At 41.8% G+C, this 19,668-nt stretch overlaps 2 protein-coding genes and 3 non-coding genes across 5 annotated transcripts in view; 4 read left to right on the forward strand and 1 right to left on the reverse strand.

The window, feature by feature from the left end:
• Window positions 1-8,108, reverse strand: part of LOC108427454 (serine/threonine-protein phosphatase PP1-beta catalytic subunit) — a 42,782-nt gene extending 34,674 nt beyond the window's left edge. The window contains exon 1 of the mRNA XM_017697616.2: window positions 8,025-8,108. Coding sequence (XP_017553105.1) covers window positions 8,025-8,076 — 52 coding nt within the window. The 5' untranslated portion in view covers window positions 8,077-8,108. The remainder of the gene's footprint in view (window positions 1-8,024) is intronic.
• A 2,275-nt stretch (window positions 8,109-10,383) lies between these two features.
• Window positions 10,384-10,465, forward strand: trnas-gcu. Its single transcript has one exon. It is a non-coding gene; the product is annotated as a tRNA-Ser (tRNA).
• A 1,865-nt stretch (window positions 10,466-12,330) lies between these two features.
• Window positions 12,331-12,412, forward strand: trnas-gcu. Its single transcript has one exon. It is a non-coding gene; the product is annotated as a tRNA-Ser (tRNA).
• Window positions 12,413-13,660: 1,248 nt separating this feature from the next.
• On the forward strand, window positions 13,661-13,742 carry trnas-gcu. Its single transcript has one exon. It is a non-coding gene; the product is annotated as a tRNA-Ser (tRNA).
• A 5,050-nt stretch (window positions 13,743-18,792) lies between these two features.
• rela (v-rel avian reticuloendotheliosis viral oncogene homolog A) overlaps window positions 18,793-19,668 on the forward strand; it is a 31,558-nt gene continuing 30,682 nt past the window's right edge. The window contains exon 1 of the mRNA XM_017697615.2: window positions 18,793-18,969. Coding sequence (XP_017553104.1) covers window positions 18,963-18,969 — 7 coding nt within the window. The 5' untranslated portion in view covers window positions 18,793-18,962. The remainder of the gene's footprint in view (window positions 18,970-19,668) is intronic.

The raw sequence follows: 19,668 nt of genomic DNA on the forward strand, positions 1-19,668 counted from the left end.
GGATAAAGCGGGCTAACTGTAGGTGGGCTGCCATAACACGCTGGGGTCTCCGCTGCTCTACTGGCAACGATGAAGATCCTTGTGGATCGATCATTTTGATCATCATTCTCACTGTCTGTGAAACTTCATGCCCTCTTTGAATGGTACAGAGTTGCAGCCACCGAAAGCCATGTAGATGACCCTGCCTGCGATTCTCCTTCATCAAAATAGACAGAGAGTCCATCCGGTTCTTTCATTGGCCACAATATTGCGACCTTTCCTGCTAATGATGCCACTTTCATGTCATCATGAAAGTGATCCATTACACCCCTACTACCGACATAAGCTTACATAATTTGTTAGCTACTGCATCCTCGTAGCTCCAGCACAAATCTAAAGCAGTAAACAAGTCTTGGTTGGTCAACTACATTTGAGGTAGGAGGGAAAATTCTGTACATGCAAGTTTTTGCCAAACTATCTCTTTACACTGAGAGAGAGCCATCACTTCACTGAATATCTGGAGGCTCTACACCGAGGTCTGGTAGCCTCAGAGCTGAAAACACTCTAGCCAAATATGTGAGCCTGATCTTCCTCTTATTTCCTCTTTCCTCTCCCGCCCTATCCCTCGCTCTGTCAGTTACATAAGCACAGCTCTGGGCCTCACCAAAGCCAAGCCTCTTCACTGTGAAGGAGCCACAAGTGTAACTAAACAAGAAATGGCACTTCTCTGTGCAGCGACTGAGATCACTGTTTACTTTACGGCTAAAAGCTCAAGCGCAAGCTGGTCTGAGCGCCTTTTCTGGTTTGATGGGTGCCTCCATGTTCATCAGGTTGGAATGAACTAGGCATCAGACTTCCTTATGAACGTTCTGACAGTGTTACATTTTGTGTAATTCAATGGTTAAGATGTAAGCACTGTCATTTAGAGTGACCTGGCTTGAAATGCTCAGTTCTAGAGAAATGTGCTGTGTCAGAACTGTTTACAGTGATGGTGATAGGAACCAGATGTCAGAAGAGTTAAGATTTTATAGAGTTAAGAGTTTAATGTAAAAAACTCAAAAAGTTCCCACAGAAAGTTCAAATAAAGTTGACATGAAACAGTAATGAATCTGCTGCCATATGTTGATCCCTAGTCTGCACATGATGTTTTATGTATACAGTTTACACAGTGGAAACCGGTGTGGTATAAAACAGTCTACAAGCTAACTAATGAAACAAACCTGTCTTGCATGATCAACTAAGTTTGGAAAAATGAGGAGAATTGTGTAACTACTTCTAGTACTACTACTAAACTACTTCTCTGGGACTTTTACATTGAAATGTATCACTGTGAGTTATGGTTGATTTAACTCGGGCTCATTTATAACAGCTTTTACTTGCACATGGCTCTGCATGCACGTAACTGTTTTTCATCTTAAATGACCTCTTGTAACTATCATGGCCATAATAGACTCGTTTTCCACTCTAGGGAGAAACAGACCTAGCTATTTTGAGGCTATACTGTATTTTTGCTGCAGATCACTGCTGCCCAGGGCGTGCCCAAATAAGGCTGTGGGTGAAATAGAGGTTCTCATACTCTGCTGCTGTCTCCAGGCGCCTTCCAGCACTGAAGGTCACCTACAGGCTCGCCACGGCTCAATACGATCAATCGAAGCAGACAGAGCCGGATTAATGTTTGCAAACACAAAAGCAGCGTAACACAGCAAAATGACCACTGCAGTGAGCACTGTAATACAGCAATGATCACCTTTACTTGTGTAGAGCATAAAAACATACAGTAGGATCCAAAAGTCTTAGTCTAGTTGTATTTTTCTTTTCTAAATGACTACAGTTTTTTCATCACCTATTATATTATCAGTGCAAAACATTTTAACATTAATTTCAGAACGTCTTAGCATTTAATAAGCCTCCCTTTTACTTTGACAGCATGCACTCAAGCAGGCATGGACATGGACCCAAGCTTGTGCAAAAGCCACCAATGAGTAGATCAAATCTGCCTGACGGTCATCTAAACATGAGCTTCAATGGAAAAGGTGAGGCTGTAAACAAAGATGTAAACAAGGTCATTCAGACTGGTCTGACATGATATGCTATGTTCCAAAGAAACTTACTGAGCCAGACTTGTTCACAGTGGTGGTGATAGGAACCAGACATCTAAAAACTCCCTCACCGAGAGATATTACACAAAAAAGGTTAAGAATGCCCTGTCTGTTGTCAGACAAACTGATTCATGACAGTTTTGAGAAGGTTTTAATCTACTCATGGTGGAGTGGTACATGTGTACATCTTTATAGGACAAAAAAAGCCCCCAAATATGTACTTTTTACAGATGTTCCACTAATTTACCATTATCAGCATTACATGTAATAACTCAGAAGACGTGTCGTTTCACTAATGGTTATGGACAATAAAATAATGGCTATGTTTCTGTTGTTGACACTGTGACCCCTGGTTCCTATCACCAACACTTTTGAAATTAAACAGTTATGTTAAGCTTTAAAAAATAAAGGTTTTAAAAGGGGCCCTTTGGTGTGATGCCATAGAAGAAACGTTTTTAGTTAACTAAAAACCTTTCAGTGAGAACCACTTTTGTGTGAATGTCAAAAATTCTTTGAACGTTTAAAAAACCTTCACAAAATGTAAATGTCCTGAGTGAAAACCTCTTAAGGCTCACCAAGTTTGTGATTATTCACTAATAATTGTATGTGTAATACTACATAGCCTATACATCCTTTCACTGTGTACATGTAGGCCTAATTTATGCTGGCAAAAGGACTCTTTGGTGTCCGTTTTGTTTTGGAAGGGCACAGACTGGAATGCTCTGAGGGCATTCTGTTTTGGCGGTCTATCAAAAAGAATAACTGGGTATGGTGAAAGGGATGCACTTCATGAACATAGTTTTGGAGCGCTGTGATAAATAAAGCAGCTGGGCTGAAAGAATAATCTTTTTTTTAAGAAAAAGAAACACCATCAGCTGCAATTTCAACAATGTATTTTGCTTGAAGTGGGGAGAGCAGATTTGTAAAATGACCAGTCACAGTTTCAGATGAGTTTATGAGTTTTTCAAATAATCAAGGTCTTCATGTAATCCAAGAAAAGCCCATTATTTTGGCCAAAAACAATCATATTATAATCAATAATACAATTATTATAAACAATCATACAATATTTGCTTTATGAGTGTTTTCTAGAAATGATAAAACAAACTGTCTAACTGCATTGGTTAACCTATTTACTAAAGAATTTAGTAATCCGCCCAGCACAATTTACATTTCTTGACCTACAAAAAAATCCCTCACACTAACAGATTACATAATCAGTAACTGACAAATGTCCTCCATCATAAGAAATGGTAGAGATCTTTTGGAAGAAGATAAACTAAATCTCTAAACTTCCTGTTCTCCAGCTGACCACCGTTAGACCCTGGCTCTCCCTCTGCTGTCATAAGCAGCCTGGCATGCATCAGAAAACGCAGCTGAGACTAGATTTTTCCTGGCTAGTTTGTCACCATAGCTGTAGTCTATTTAAATATAGGACTGAAAGTTAAGCCAGTTAATTGTTCACTGTAGCATTATATACATTACAAGTATTGCTAGTATTGTATCAGTACGCATATATTAGTTTTCCATATGTAATATATCGCTGTTGTCAGAGGAAAAGGAGAAGGAAAAAACCTACTTTATTTTTAATGTAAGTCAATGGAACCAGACTTGGGAAAAAAAAGTCATTTTGGGCCATTTCTTCTGGTCCATTAATCGTGAAAACACAGTGTAACGGGCAACAGGCATTTTCAAATTATGTGAAAAACTGAAAAATGACAGAAATTGAGACAGAAGGTTTTCTTCTGACAAGTGATATGCATTAAATTATACATAATATAGAAAATATATATTTTATGCTAATTACAGTGTATTATATATGTATTAAGGATATTCAAATTTGTTCTCATTTCTTGTTTATTTAGTTGTTCTCATAATGTGTTACTGTATATGCACTGTTCAAAAGTTGTGAAATCAACATTTGATAAACTGATTGAATGAAATAAATTGATCTCAAGATACAGAAGTTATGTTAAATAGAAAGAATGCAATAAATCATGTATATAAATACTCGATCACTTATGCATTAAATCAAATATTAAAAATACCTGACATTCTGTAAATGTATTGTATATGAAATAACAAGACTATTAAAATATATTCCATGTTAATATACATTAATATTTATTAAATGATCATTTAAGCATCTGTCTACCTATTTATCTACCTAAGTATTAAGTACGTATTATTTAAAAAAGGAGGAGATCCACTAAATAAATAAATAAATAAATGTCCAGCTGCTGATGGTAGAACTAGTGCGTTAATAACATGCTCCAACTATATGTACACATATGTGAATTGTGGGCTGATGCAAGATATCTGCCGATACTGACTATAAACATCTATAAAATGTAGAAACTGGGACTAAATCAATCTTGATTAGCATTACAGAGACAAGTTACATTCATTTCTCTCATTTTTATGTCAGTCAGATCTAAACATTTATCAGATATGATGCACTGCAGAAGTCTTGATATTACAATGCTTCATACCAAAAGTTCCTTGGACTGTTTCATTTCATCAGACTTGATGAAAGAAACATTTATCAAATATTTAATCAATCAAAGAAGAAACTTAATCACAAACATAAGTCATTTATAAAACCCTGTATAAAGTAAACACAGGCTCATTCAATATTCTCTGAAGGGAATATTAGCAGTAAAATAAGTAAAATAAACAAATTACAAATATTAATTCTACAAACGCACTGAAAGTTACAGCTATGAATTGTGTACCACACTATGGTACTGAACTTTCCTATTTTGTCCAACACTAACCCTAACATTAAAAATCCGGGGCAAAAAAATCACTACGGCAACTTCATCACTCCTACAGCTAGGCAATATAACACCTCACCACAACAGCAGCACAATTCACGCATGAGCAGACCTTTAGAAGTATTGTTTTGTCCAGGCATCTGCATTAGTAATATATGAGAGGACGCCCAATGGGCCCTGAGCTGACGCACACCGGTGAAGTCACGTGAACGCTTACTGTTTGAGCCCTTACTCAGCACGTTAACCATGTATTAAAATTTAATGACCAGTACAAAATGTCCACACGCACTCCCAGCACAGGCCTTTACAACAGCCTCAAAAGGCGTGGCAAGAGCAGGAATTTGTACATTGCATCAGAACCACTTCAGACCATTTTAAACAATTTGGATGCCTTGTTTTGTCAATATAGTATAGCTTTAATGCATATGCAGTCTATACATATGCTGGAATTAGCTGCAAAACAATGTTTGCATTTCACGCCCCATAAAACACTGACACAAAACACTCCACCTAGTCCACAACTGATAAAGCTCTGGAGAAATCCCAAGAAATAAAACAGCAAAAAGAATTTGGCTGGAAAATTGGAAGTTACAGTTTCTTGATTATTCTACTCAAGTGTCGTCCTTAAGGAGAATTATTATTATCATCAGTGTTTAAGGAAACTTTCTGAGTCAGAGAAAATAGATGATCTTAAGGTGTTTTGCCTCTGTGTTTCTCTTGCATAAGGCGACATAAACCATAACACATAAAATAAAACCGCACCATATCTTTTATGTTCAGGCCAACAAATAGACCGTGACTGCCTAATAAAATGTGCAGAAGTGTGTGTTTACTTAAGTTAAATGTCCTTTGACCAGGGCTGCCCAAACATTCCCATACAACTGTGTAATTAGCCCACTATTATTACTGGATTGTTGAGAAAATTGAGATTATGGCACCACCCGCCTTCGTCCTCTTGAGAAAGCAAAACAGGAATAATCAGTATAGCCAGAAAAACATTATAGCCAAGCGTTGACTGTTATGATGCTACTCACATTTACACTGAATATGCCGTACTTTTTTAATAAAGGAGTTTGATGTAGCATATAAACATTATTCAAGTATCAAAACATACCATTCACAGTCCAGTCTATACAGTACATATATGGAAATAATGCTGCAAAAACAGCCTGTTCTGAATTCATTATTTCTGTGATGTCACAAAAATTATTTACATACATCCACCTGTTCAGGCTACAGCAGTTTAGCTCACACTACAGTAAGTGTTTCAGCTCTGACTGCTCTTTAAATGTGGTAGAATACAGGACAGCCAATCTGAGCTAACTTACATGTATCGGCCTTAAAGTTTCAGTAACAAAAACTTTCTAAGGGGTAAAGAGAGATTGAAAATGGTAATTTTTGGTGCATAAAACACAAAAAAACTGAAAAAAAAACCCTAAAACTACAATATAAAAAATGTGGCATATGGCCTCTTTAAGCAATATGAATGCACAGTGAAATGAACCTCAGCCTTGATACTGTTCAGTGCAACATGGCTAAAAACAAATAATGCTTTTTCACTCACATATTTGCCTGTGTTTGTGTGATTGTAGTTTGTTGTGCTACTGCTGATATGCAAGTTCACCTCAGTGACTAGCTTACTTACTGTTTATAGTAACTATTTATTAGCTAATAAATGTTTTAATAAAGGAATAGAGTGCAAAAAACAACACTAAAGCCCAGTAACTGGTTAGTGATGCACTAGTTTACACTGCTACTGCTGCCCTTATTGCAGTAGTATTATTTTACAATAGCACTTCAACACTACAGTATTAAAGATTCTGACATTTGTGAGAGGTAAGTCCAGTTGTGATTATTGATCTTGTTGTTGTCTTAATTATGTGTTGATGCATCTTTTAATAAACATTAACTCAAACGACAGACACTGGGTAACCAAAGCTTCTATAACACCGAGACATCAGAAACAATGTCACTGTTTTAGCCTACCATGTAAGTACAGCGCTGTAGTTTAAGACAATTATGAAGACATCACATCAATATCCAGTTTAACCTTTTCATGCGCAGCAACTAAATTTAGTATGATGAGGGGAAATGCCGCTGAACGTGTCCTGGTTGATACGTTTGAAAGCTTTCTTCAGATTTGTGCTCAGAGAATATGAGGATTTCAGATAACGGACATTAATGGGTTACATACACTGCTTCAGAATAACATCACTAATTTGTCAAAGATCAAATCTCAAATATCAGCCACCAGTCCTGCGAGCCGACTGTGTTCAGATGAATGATAAATAACACAGACTCAAAAGAAATAATAACAAAAGCACTTCTCCAACATGTTTCCAGGTATTACGCATGAATAAGGCTGTAATAAACAATACGTGATTTCTAATCCAAACACAAAGCCCCACAGTGGTGATGCAGTTCAACAACAACACTAACTAGATGAACTGACTCATGTTGCCAACCACGATTTCTCAACTTCAGCTTCTCCATCGAGAAGTTTAAGCACATTTTGGTGGACCAACACTAGACCGTTGGGATTGGCCGGCGTAGTTGTCATAATGAGCACTTTATCTTTTTCAGGAGGTTAAATTAGCTGTACAACACCTGACTAAAGGGCGGTGAAAGTCAGCTTCCTATTTGCCAGCTTGTTGTTCAATTTTTCCGTTCCACCTTAAAAGATGCAGGTGTTATTATTGTGACGCCCGAAGCGCCAGAAGGTAACTACTGCACCATTTAAGGTGGAACGGGAGAATTCGAACACGAAGCTGACGGTTAAGAAGCTGACTTCAGCTCGGTGCCCAAACGGCCATTCCCTCCCGAACAAGCCCAGGAGCTGAAGCTTCAAACCGAAGCTCGACTTATATTTCTTCGCCCTGGTCACTTATGTTAAAATATAATCACAGCAAGACTCAAGATTCACAAAAAAAGGCCTCAGAGGAGCTGTAGCTCCGAAAGGTGTGCCTGCTCACTCCATTAGTGGAGCTCGGCAGACATGTTAGCTAACTAGACTGCCCAGCTCTCCTGGTTCTCCGCAGCCGAGGCCTCTCCAGTACAACAAGCACTAACCGTCGCCGCGAAACAGACATGGTTGCTCTTTATGGGTTCACAGAACACATTTCTGTGTCATATTAATGCGGTGAAATATAGACAGAATACGTCGACTCACCCTCTAAAAGCCTGGAGATGAGCGAATCGACGTCCAGCTCCCCCTCCGCCATATCTGAAGTGTTTTACTTGCCGAACGAATCAGTTCTTCTGAGTCGATTCATTTCAATCAACCCGCTGAATCGAGCTTTTAAGAAAGCACTACGCAATATTCAGATCCGTCATGACTTTTAACGACTTCTGTTTTCTGAAAGTAACCTATAAATAGCCACTGTTCTAAATTATAAACGGTAGTATTTTAAAATTGTCCTCATATAATTGAGAACAGTCAACAGTGCAAATCAGTCACATCTCTTCGTGAGTCCTATACAAACTGAATAATAATCTTGAATCTTAGAAAATGATAAAATACCACATTAAAAGCCGTGGCACACAATGTTTTTGTCCGTACTGTATGCTGACGAGTCTTTATAAAATACCACTGTGAGCAAACAGTTTAATTCACTCTCTGTTAAATTCAGACTTTGTCAAACACATCTATACATTGTTTACACACGTGTTATTACGTGAATGATTTTTAAATATGTATTTTTCCTAATGATGTCTTAAAACCGAATAGCCAGAGTGACAGCTCTATTTCGTCCATTACTGTATTGGCTTTTTAAGGCATATATACAATGTTTATGTTGGTGTTATAAGCTGAAGAGTTCTAATGAAATTATAACTATTATTATTATTATTATTATTATTATTATTACTATTATTATTATTACAATCACAATCTGTTTTAGTTCGCTTACACCTCTCCTACGTAACAATCATTAATCGTTTAATCCATACGTTCGATTTATTGAAACGGACACTTCGAAAGAATCGGCTCACTGAGCTGAATCATCACTATTTTGCTAGTTGCGCGCTGCGCTGCCGCCCGAACGCGATGTGCGCGCTCCCGCGTTCAGCCCGGGCACTACATTCAACAGGTCAGCGGCGGCGCGCAGCGAGCAGACGGGTCTAGATTATAAACCTCTGTTTCCCAATCCATCTCCTGCATTAACGCGCTCAGCGGAGAAACAGTCCTTGTGTAGAGTTCACGATCAAAGCGCGCGCCCTCGCTAAGTTTCTGCAATACTTTCATGCTTCTGCAATCGGTCTTTCAGCCGGAGAGCCTTATTTAGAGCCGATTTTCCCAATCCTCCTAGACATGCGTTTAAGATAGTTTCCAGTAAGCTTTAGGCCTAAAACCTCAACTGGTGAAATTACATGTGACAATGAGTGAACACATCCACACAGAGAACCCGTTTCTGTACGGCGAGGGCACCATCACTGAATTTAACTTGGTGAAGAAGAAGGGAATCACGACATGTGGCCTGTGCAAAAGTCTTGGCTCATTTACTGTTGTGACCTCTGTGCAGAAGAGTCAGGAGTGGCCACTTTATCCTCAGAAAAGGCCTTTTACTCTGAAAAGGGTAGAAGAGGCCGCTTGAAAAGCGCCTGAAATGGAAGGCAGGTCATTCCTATCCACACGCTTTCTCCTGAGGGTAGACACAGGCCCACACCCCAACACAGTCCAACACAAAAACACATGAAAACATAAACAAACCCAGCAAAGAGCAACATCAACACTAACTGCTCTAACTTAAAGGGGAGCCAGACAGAGAGACAGACAGACAGACAGACAGACAGATAGATAGCTAGACAGACAGACAGACAGATAGAGAGACAGACAGACAGACAGACAGACAGACAGACAGATAGATAGCTAGATAGATAGACAGACAGACAAACAGACAGACAGACAGACAGATAGATAGATAGATAGATAGATAGATAGACAGACAGACAGACAGACAGACAGATAGCTAGACAGACAGACAGACAGACAGATAGATAGATAGATAGATAGATAGATAGATAGATAGATAGATAGATAGATAGATAGATAGATAGACCAGGGGAAATAATGAAGGGGTGGTCGCCTCAACATCGTCTTCCTAACGTTTAATCAAGCACCACTGTCAAACTCACAGACCACTGAAAGTGTCTGCTGCCCCCTGGTGGTGTTTAATAGGCACTACGGGTGCTCACTGTTTTTCCTGGTGGGTTATTATCGCGGCCTAAATCGGCCTAACGGTTTAACAGTTCTGGACAGACTCCAGATGCTTTTGACGGCTTCTTAATGGGATCTAAAGGTGTCCTACAGGAAGCTAGTGGTCCACTGATCATTGGCAACCATCGAGCCAATTCCTGTTAGACAGCAAACCCACCAGGTTCTAGTAGCTTTTTAAGCAGCGCTGTTTACAGTGACAGTGATGTGGATGCGTGGAGCTCCAACATGAACCCACCAGAAATACCGAACATCATTGACGTTGTCGGTGATGGATTCGCTTCCCTGTCTTCCCGTGAAGTGCGCACGCGCATGCGACGAGGTGGCCGAGTGGTTAAGGCGATGGACTGCTAATCCATTGTGCTCTGCACGCGTGGGTTCGAATCCCATCCTCGTCGAGTGCTTTATGCCTCCCCACTGATAGCTGTGAACGTGGGGCTTTAACGAGGACGTAACTCCTCAGATTCGCTTTATTTAGTAGTGCACTAAATAATAGAGCAACAATTCAAGAAGAACGTTTCCCAACATAAAACAGCAAAGCACGTTTGGTAGCACTTTACATTTAGGGTGCATGACCTGCCAGTAATTAAGACATCTACTAATGAGCAACTAATCAGAAAATAATGAGTCATTAAGCAGGAATAAATAAATAAGTCTTATATTAACAACCGCAAGACTAAATTACTAACCCATGTACTACTGAATGAAGATGAAAGTAATAAAGGCTTTATTCAGTGTCTGAGTTTATTAGGAATTTATGTGTTAATTAATGTTTGTTGTCACAAGATCCTCCTCAGATACACTGCTCTGGAATATTATGCTGTGTTTAAAAGCTTACACTGACATTGTTTTGCAACTCGTCCTCATTTGTGACAGTTACCACAGTTTCATTCATCTTTCATGTTAATAATATGACGTTTTAACTCCTATGGTGATACACAGAGCCTCATGAGGGAATGCTTTGCACTACAGTAACGAGTTACATTTACTTAGTTACTGTCCACTCTCTTGGTAAACCAGTCTTTTAATAGACTGTCATTAATTAGTGATGCTGGTGTCTATTAAAATGATCATAAGCACAAAACACTGAAGGCAAGCAGTTTCCATCAGGGAGAACCGAGTGGCTCTGAAACAAGCAAAGTTTCAGTTTAAGGTTATTTTGTAAATTAGTGACAAGTTGAATAAAAACTTGCTTTTAACACAAGTTCACAAATAAGCTTCCCTTTACTATATTGACCTGTAGGTCTCTGTTCATTAACATAAACTAACCCAAACTAATTTACTATAAAATCAAAATGTTTGTATGAATTCAGAAAAAAGAAACATGCCAGTCAAACTGCATATGTGTACATATTTCTATACTGTGGTCTATTTACACAAAGTTAGGTTAGTTCATCATTTAGGGACGTATGTGCTCCCAAATTTTTACCCTGCTGCACTGACGTTGAACCGTGTACTGCACTGGGTCGGTATGACCAACAGGTCAAAACTAGCTCAGAACAAAGTGACCGCTGTGTCCTGATTGGTGTTCTTGCTTCACGCTTCTTTTGTTTTGACATGTTACATTTTTATACATACAAAAACCAAAAGGAACGACAGATTTCTCAAAGTGTAGTGGAGTAAAAAGTCGTCCAAAATGGAAATACTTCAGTAAAGTACAGATACAAGAAAAAACTACTTAAGTACAGTAACGAATTACATTTACTCAGTTACTGTACACCACTGCATCCTTGTTGAAGAAAGTTTTGACAGTCAGGGTTTTGGGTGAACTACTGTGTGAAGGTGGAGAAAGTGAAGTTGGCTGTCCACTAGGTGGCGACATACAACACAAAGGCTCAGTTTAAAGAAAAGAAAGCCAAGACCTGGTCAAACAAACCCGCTGCTGATCCAGCGGCAGTGTGACTGACAGAACCAGATCATCTTCCCAGAGCTCGGTGAAGTTTTAAGATCGTTTCACACTAACGTTTCTTTGTTTTGTTTTGTTCAATCAAGATTTAAAAGCTCCAGTTGTTTTAGAGGACGCTGAAGTGTAATGAGGACCGTAAGCCTGCGCTGGCAGAGCTGTTTATAATGGATAGTATGTGGTTGTGTGGAGTGCCGCACACATTAAAGGGGAACTCTGTTTTCTTTCACAAAATGTTTGCGCATTTCTGTCGTTCATCCATTCAGTGGTTTGATGTAAAACTGTTTGTCGTATAAAATGTCAGACTGTGTAGATTCAGAACAGAGATTTTCACACCGATCCGCTCTGACTGGCCCTATAGACGAGGTGGCCGAGTGGTTAAGGCGATGGACTGCTAATCCATTGTGCTCTGCACGCGTGGGTTCGAATCCCATCCTCGTCGGCGGACGTTGATTTATGTCTCACCGAGTTGCTGTTGGGGCTTCATCCGCTGAGCTGCGTGTGTGAGGCAGGTAATGCTGAGCCTGCCGAGCGTTTGCTGCTTATGTTGTGCAGAAAGGTCATAAACTGCTGCTCTGATTTTCTGGATTGCTATCTTGAGATAACAAGCTAAGTAGCTTATTTTTTCAGGATAACAATTCCGTTATCTTGAAATAACAAGATGAATAACTCATTATCTCAAGATGACTTTATATTGAGATCAAAAGATAACAATGCATCCTTCTTGAGTAAAACCCACACCATTCCTATTGGCTCTTACTACCATGTATTTACATATTGGGCGTGTCTCTTCGCCAACTGTGTGTTGTCATTTTCCCCAGCCTACCTTCCCCTTGCGTCGACTGCTATTGACCTCTATGACCCACAGCAATCAGTGCTGGTCAAAAGTCAGTTTTGAAAGCGTCGAGTCAGTGAGTTTCTGTTTGTTCAGTGTGGATCCGCAGCCGAGCGCCCCAGTGACTACTTGTGAGTGCACTATCAGTGTTAGGCGAGGTGGTCTGTAGCACCGTAGACAAGACAACTGTCTATGATCATGTTTTTGCAGTATAATGTGAGTTTGTCAGAAACGGTAGGGTAATACTGAATTTAATTTACGATTATTTAATTATTTTTAGTCAGACCAGCTTTAACATAAGACCCCAAATACAGTTTAATATCAACAAAACAAATGGAGTTGGTATAATTTGCTCGATTTACCGAAGTGTAAATGAGTTACTAAACTTACAACATTGGAGATAATCAGTTTACTTAAATCACTTGAGCTGACTGAACTCATCAGGATTTACAGTGTAACGGAGATAAACTCGTTTTTTGACGTCAGGTTCAGACTGAATACGTTCCTGTTGGTCCGGACAGCTAATTAGCACGATCAGTTTTTTAAAGAAATGAAAACTACCGAGAGCAGTCCCTGCTACATAGATTACTTTATGTCCGAGGACTATAACAAAACAGGTTTATTGAAAATCGGTTGAGGAATAAGGAAATTGTGGCCGATTTAGTCCTGAGTCTCATCCTCTCTCGATACTAGTGAGCTGGTTCACAAGCGGATCTTGACCGCTCCAACATGGCGGATGCGCAGACGTATCGCCTCAGATAGAGAATAACAGATAACGCGGTGTCTGGGTGTGTAAGGCAATGTGGTTGTTAGTGAGCTGACTGGGCCCGTAGCCAAGATGAGCCTCCTGGAAGAGACGAGGTGGCCGAGTGGTTAAGGCGATGGACTGCTAATCCATTGTGCTCTGCACGCGTGGGTTCGAATCCCATCCTCGTCGAGTGCCGCTGTTTTGCGAGAGCAGATCCACACAGGCTACAGCAGAACATCTCTATGCAGTACCTCTTCACTACAGAGCGTGCTTCCATTCAGCAGCTGCAGGTGTTCTGCCTCCTGAAGCAGAACAAAACCTCAGACTGCCTGCTGATCATTTTCTCTTCTTAAGGGATGCTGAGGTGAGTGACCTGCATGAGGCTTTCACGCTCAGCTTCAGTTTCATGCCACAGAAGTGCTGTTTTGTTTCTTTGTTGTTCGTAGGTTTAGTTCTGGCACATGTGTGCATTGATATTTGTGTGTGCATGTTCACAGATGCTATTATCACAGACACCCAAACAAACACATGCATTAAGATTACGTTGTATATTTATTGTTAGCAATATTGCATGTGGAGTAGTTAAAAAACTAAAGCAATGAGAAATATATGAAACAGTAGCTTCTTTAATATTTAGAAATATGTCCAACATATATCAAAATATATAACCTTTGCATGTGAGTAAAGTAAATGAATAACCATCTCTGGATATTTATGACAAAAGACCCGCATGGAAAAAATATCATAAAAATGCTTACCTAAGGTACTTATGCCTAAGTACCTTAGGCAAAAATAAAAACATTGGCCATTTTTAAATCCATTTTCAAGTTTTTGATAAATCAAATATAGATTTAAATGTAATCAATTTAATCTATTCAATTTTTTTCTAGCAACATTATTTAAAATAACTTCAAAATTAAATGTTTTGATATATTTTTTTTTCTTTTTAAGATTTGGACCAAACCTTAGAACCTCTACATAGAACCTTTTTTTAAAAGGTTCTATATTATAATTCTATATACACTCTTAGTTCTAGACACACTTGTGGTTCTATATACACTTATAGTTCTTTATATGCTTATTGTTCTATATACACTTATAGTTCCTTATACACTTATTATTCTATATACACTTAGAATTCCTTATACGCTTATTGTTCTATATACACTTATAATTCCTTACACACTTATTGTTCTATATACACTTATAGTTCCTTACACGCTTATTGTTCTATATAGACTCATAGTTCCTTACACGCTTATTGTTCTATATAGACTCATAGTTCCTTACACGCTTATTGTTCTATATACACTTATAGTTCCTTATACGCTTATTGTTCTATATACACTTATAATTCCTTATACGCTTATTGTTCTATATACACTTATAGTTCCTTATACGCTTATTGTTCTATATACACTTATAGTTCCTTATACACTTATTGTTCTATATACACTTATAATTCCTTATACGCTTATTGTTCTATATACACTTATAGTTCCTTATACGCTTATTGTTCTATATACACTTATAATTCCTTACACGCTTATTGTTCTATATACACTTATAGTTCCTAACACGCTTATTGTTCTATATACACTTATAGTTCCTTATACGCTTATTGTTCTATATACACTTCCATCCATCCATCCATCCATTATCTTCCGCTTGTCCGGGGTTCGGGTCGCGGGGGCAGCATCCTAAGCAATGAAGCCCAGACCTCCCTTTCCCCAGCCACTTCCACCAGCTCTCCAAGGGGGATTCCGAGGCGCTCCCAGGCCAGCTGGGCGATATAGTCGCGCCAGCGTTTCCTGGGTCTTCCCCGGGGTCTCCTCCCAGGTGGACTCGCCTGTGACACCTCCCGAGGGAGGCGTCCAGGAGGCATCCTAACCAGATGCCCGAACCACCTCAGCTGGCTCCTCTCGATGTGAAGAAGCAGCGGCTCTACTCCGAGTCCTTCCCGGATGACTGAACTTCTCACCCTATCTCTAAGGGAGAGTCCAGACACCCTGCGGAGGAAACTCATTTCGGCCGCTTGTATTCGCGATCTTATTCTTTCGGTCATTACCCAAAGCTCATGACCATAGGTGAGGGTGGGAACGTAGATCGACCGGTAAATCGAGAGCCTTGCCTTATGGCTCAGCTCTTTCTTTACCACAACAGACCGGTAAAGAGCCCGCATCACTGCTGACCCAGCACCAATCCGCCTGTCAATCTCCCGCTCCCTTGTACCATCACTCGTGAACAAGACCCCGAGATACTTGAACTCCTCCACTTGAGGCAAGAGCCTATCCCCGACCCAGAGAGGGCTCTCCACCCTTTTCCGCCTGAGAACCATGGTCTCGGATTTAGAGGTACTGATTCTCATCCCAGCCGCTTCACACTCGGCTGCAAACCGATCCAGCGAAAGCTGAAGTTCGCGGCCTGATGTCCCCAATAGGACCACATCATCTGCAAACAGCAGTGATGTGACCCTGAGGTCACCAAACCGGACACCCTCCATCCCTTGACTGCGCCTAGAAATTCTATCCATAAAAATTATGAATAGAATCGGTGACAAAGGGCAGCCCTGACGGAGTCCAACTCTCACTGGGAACGAGTCTGACTTACTGCCGGCTATGCGAACCAAACTCCAGCTTTGTTTGTACAGGGCCTGAATGGCTCGTAGCAAAGAGCCATGTACCCCGTACTCCCGAAGCACCTCCCACAGATTACCCTGGGGAACACAGTCGAATGCCTTCTCCAGATCCACAAAGCACATGTGGACTGGTTGGGCAAACTCCCATGAACCCTCCAGAATCCTGGAGAGGGTGAAGAGTTGGTCCAGTGTTCCACGACCAGGGCGGAACCCGCACTGTTCCTCCTGGATCCGAGGTTCGACTATAAGCCGGACTCTCTTCTCCAGTACCCCTGCATAGACCTTGCCAGGGAGGCTGAGGAGTGTGATTCCCCTGTAGTTGGAACACACCCTCCGGTCCCCTTTTTTAAAAAGAGGCACCACCACCCCAGTCTGCCAATCCAGTGGCACCGCCCCCGATGTCCACGCAATGTTGAAAAGGCGTGTCAGCCATGACAGCCCCACAACATCCAGAGCCTTGAGGAACTCAGGGCGGATCTCATCCACCCCTGGAGCCTTGCCACCAAGGAGCTTCTTAACTACCTTAGCGACTTCGGCCTCAGTAATGGACAAGCCTATTCCCATGTCCCCAGACTCAGCCTCCTCACTGGAGAACGTGTCGGTGGGATTGAGAAGGTCCTCAAAGTATTCCTTACACCGACCAATGACGTCTTCAGTCGAAGTCAGCAGCACACCATCTCCACTATATACAGTGCTAGTGGCACACTGCTTTCCCCTTCTGAGTCGCCTGACGGTTTGCCAGAATCTTTTCGGAGCCGACTTAAAGTCGGTTTCCAAGGCCTCACCAAACTCCTCCCATACACGGGTTTTTGCCTTGGCAACGACTGAAGCCGCAGATCGCTTGGCCTGTCGATACCTGCCAGCTGCCTCTGGTGTCCCAAAGGCCAACCATGCCCGGTAGGACTCCTTCTTCAGCTTGACGGCATCTCTCACCTGGGGTGTCCACCACCGGGTTCAAGGATTACCGCCCCGACAGGCACCAACTACCTTACGGCCACAGCTACAGTCAGCCGCTTCAGCAATGGAGGAGCGGAACATGGCCCATTCTGAGTCAATGTCCCCCACCTCCCCCGATATCTGGTCAAAGTTCTGACGGAGGTGTGAGTTGAAGATCAATCTGACAGGTTCTTCTGCTAGACGTTCCCAGCAAACCCTCACTATGCGTTTGGGCTTGCCTGGTCTGACCGGCATCTTCCCCCACCACCTGATCCAACTCACCACCAGGTGGTGATCAGTTGACAGCTCAGCTCCTCTCTTTACCCGAGTGTCCAAAACACATGGCCGCAAGTCCGATGACACGACTACAAAGTCAATCATTGAACTGCGGCCTAGGGTGTCCTGGTGCCATGTGCACTTATGGACATCCTTGTGTTCAAACATGGTGTTCGTGATGGACAAACTGTGGTTTGCACAGAAGTCCAAAAACTGAACACCACTCGGGTTCAGATCAGAGAGGCCATTCCTCCCAATCACACCCCTCCAGGTCTCACTGTCATTGCCCACGTGAGCGTTGAAGTCCCCCAGTAGGACAATAGAGTCTCCAGGAGGAGCACTTTCAAGCACCCTTCCCAAGGACTCTAAGAAGGCTGGGTACTCTGAACTGCTGTTCGGTGCATAAGCACAGACAACAGTCAGGACCCGTTCCCCAACCCGAAGGCGTAGGGAAGCTACCCTCTCGTCCACCGGAGAAAACCCCAACATACAGGCACCGAGTCGAGGGGCTATGAGAAAGCCCACACCTGCCTGCCGCCTCTCACCATGGGCAACTCCAGAAAAGAATAAAGTCCAGCCCCTCTCAAGGAGATTGGACCCAGAGCCCAAGCTGTGTGTTGAGGTGAGCCCGACTATATCTAGCCGGTATCTCTCAACCTCGCGCACCAACTCAGGCTCCTTCCCCGCCAGTGAGGTAACGTTCCAAGTTCCAAAAGCCAGTTTCAGCAACCGAGGATCAGAACGCCAAGGCCCATGCCTTCGGACACTGCCCGATCCACAACGCACCGAACCCCTACTACTGCCCCTCCCATTGGTGGTGGGTCGATGGGAGGGCTATATACACTTATAGTTCCTTATACGCTTATTGTTCTATATACACTTATAATTCCTTACACGCTTATTGTTCTATGTACACTTATAGTTCCTTATACACTTATGGTTCTATATACACTTATAGTTCCTTACACGCTTATTGTTCTATATAGACTCATAGTTCCTTACACGCTTATTGTTCTATATAGACTCATAGTTCCTTACACGCTTATTGTTCTATATACACTTATATATATTTATATGCTTATTGTTCTATATACACTTATAGTTCTATGTACACTTATAGTTCCTTATACACTTATGGTTCTATATACACTTATGGTTCTATATACACTTATATATATTTATATACTTATTGTTCTATATACACTTATAGTTCCTTACACGCTTATTTGTCTATATAGACTCATAGTAGATTATTTGGACAAAAATTTTAATACAAGCCAAACTCAGAGCGACGGTTATGAGGCGCGCGGCTCCTTTAAGCAGCTTACGTCAGTCCTCCGGGTATTTCCGCAGCTGCTCACGCGAGAAAGTGACTGTGTGAGGGGGAGAGAGAGAGAGAGAGAGGGGGAAAGAGAGAGAGAGGGCGGCGGAGCTGAAGGAAACGAAAAAACCTGCGACAATACTTTTACTTTTCGGGCTGAACGAGCGGCGCAGGACGGGCGGTTTTTCCTCCACTCTGCGGGACTCGGTCGGTCGTGTGAGCGGGAGTTGGAGCCCAGATGGCCGGTAGGTTTGTCCGGTAGGGAGGGCGAGAGGGAGGGAGGGAGAGAGAGAAGTTTGTGTTGTTTTTGTTGTGTTGGCTGCGGGGAAAACCCCTCTCAACACACTGAAACACGGACAGGAGTTTTGGTCCGATGCAGCTTCAGCCTGCAGCGCGAAAATAGGACCCCGGAGCTGTGAGAATGACTGAGCGGGAGAAGGACAAGAGGAGAGGAGAGGGCCGGGAGAGAGGAAGAGAAGGCGCTGCTGGTGTGTTTGTTTCCATTTAGTTCAGCTCGGTTAGACTGGGAGAGGGAGAGAGGGAGTTGGGGCCTAACGGCTGCCAGCTCTGGTGGAAAGTGGAAAATGGAGGGAGGGCCTCGCTTAGAAAGACGTTTCCTCATGTTGTTGAACGCAGCCCAGCTGAGTGTTACTGGCCCTGTTTGACCCCTTACGGCCTAATTCCTCACGTTGCTTTAAAAACCGACCCATATTTTCAGCCAGTAGCGCATTTATGCCAAACCTCCGCGGGGAATGAAGTGTCACCCTGGTTATCTGAGCTGTATAAACAAAACACGGGTCTTCAAGTTCATTTCTCAGACCAATTTCTGCCTTTTTCCCACTCGTGGTTCCCACGTTGCGGGGTGACGTCATGCCCTGGCCCCCGTCCACAGTAGGCCAGAATAACGAAATATGAGGGCTATTAGGGAACCTCTCTAGCTCTGT

Source organism: Pygocentrus nattereri, chromosome 22, assembly GCF_015220715.1.
Source record: "Pygocentrus nattereri isolate fPygNat1 chromosome 22, fPygNat1.pri, whole genome shotgun sequence".
NCBI classification, from domain to species: Eukaryota; Metazoa; Chordata; class Actinopteri; order Characiformes; family Serrasalmidae; genus Pygocentrus; species Pygocentrus nattereri.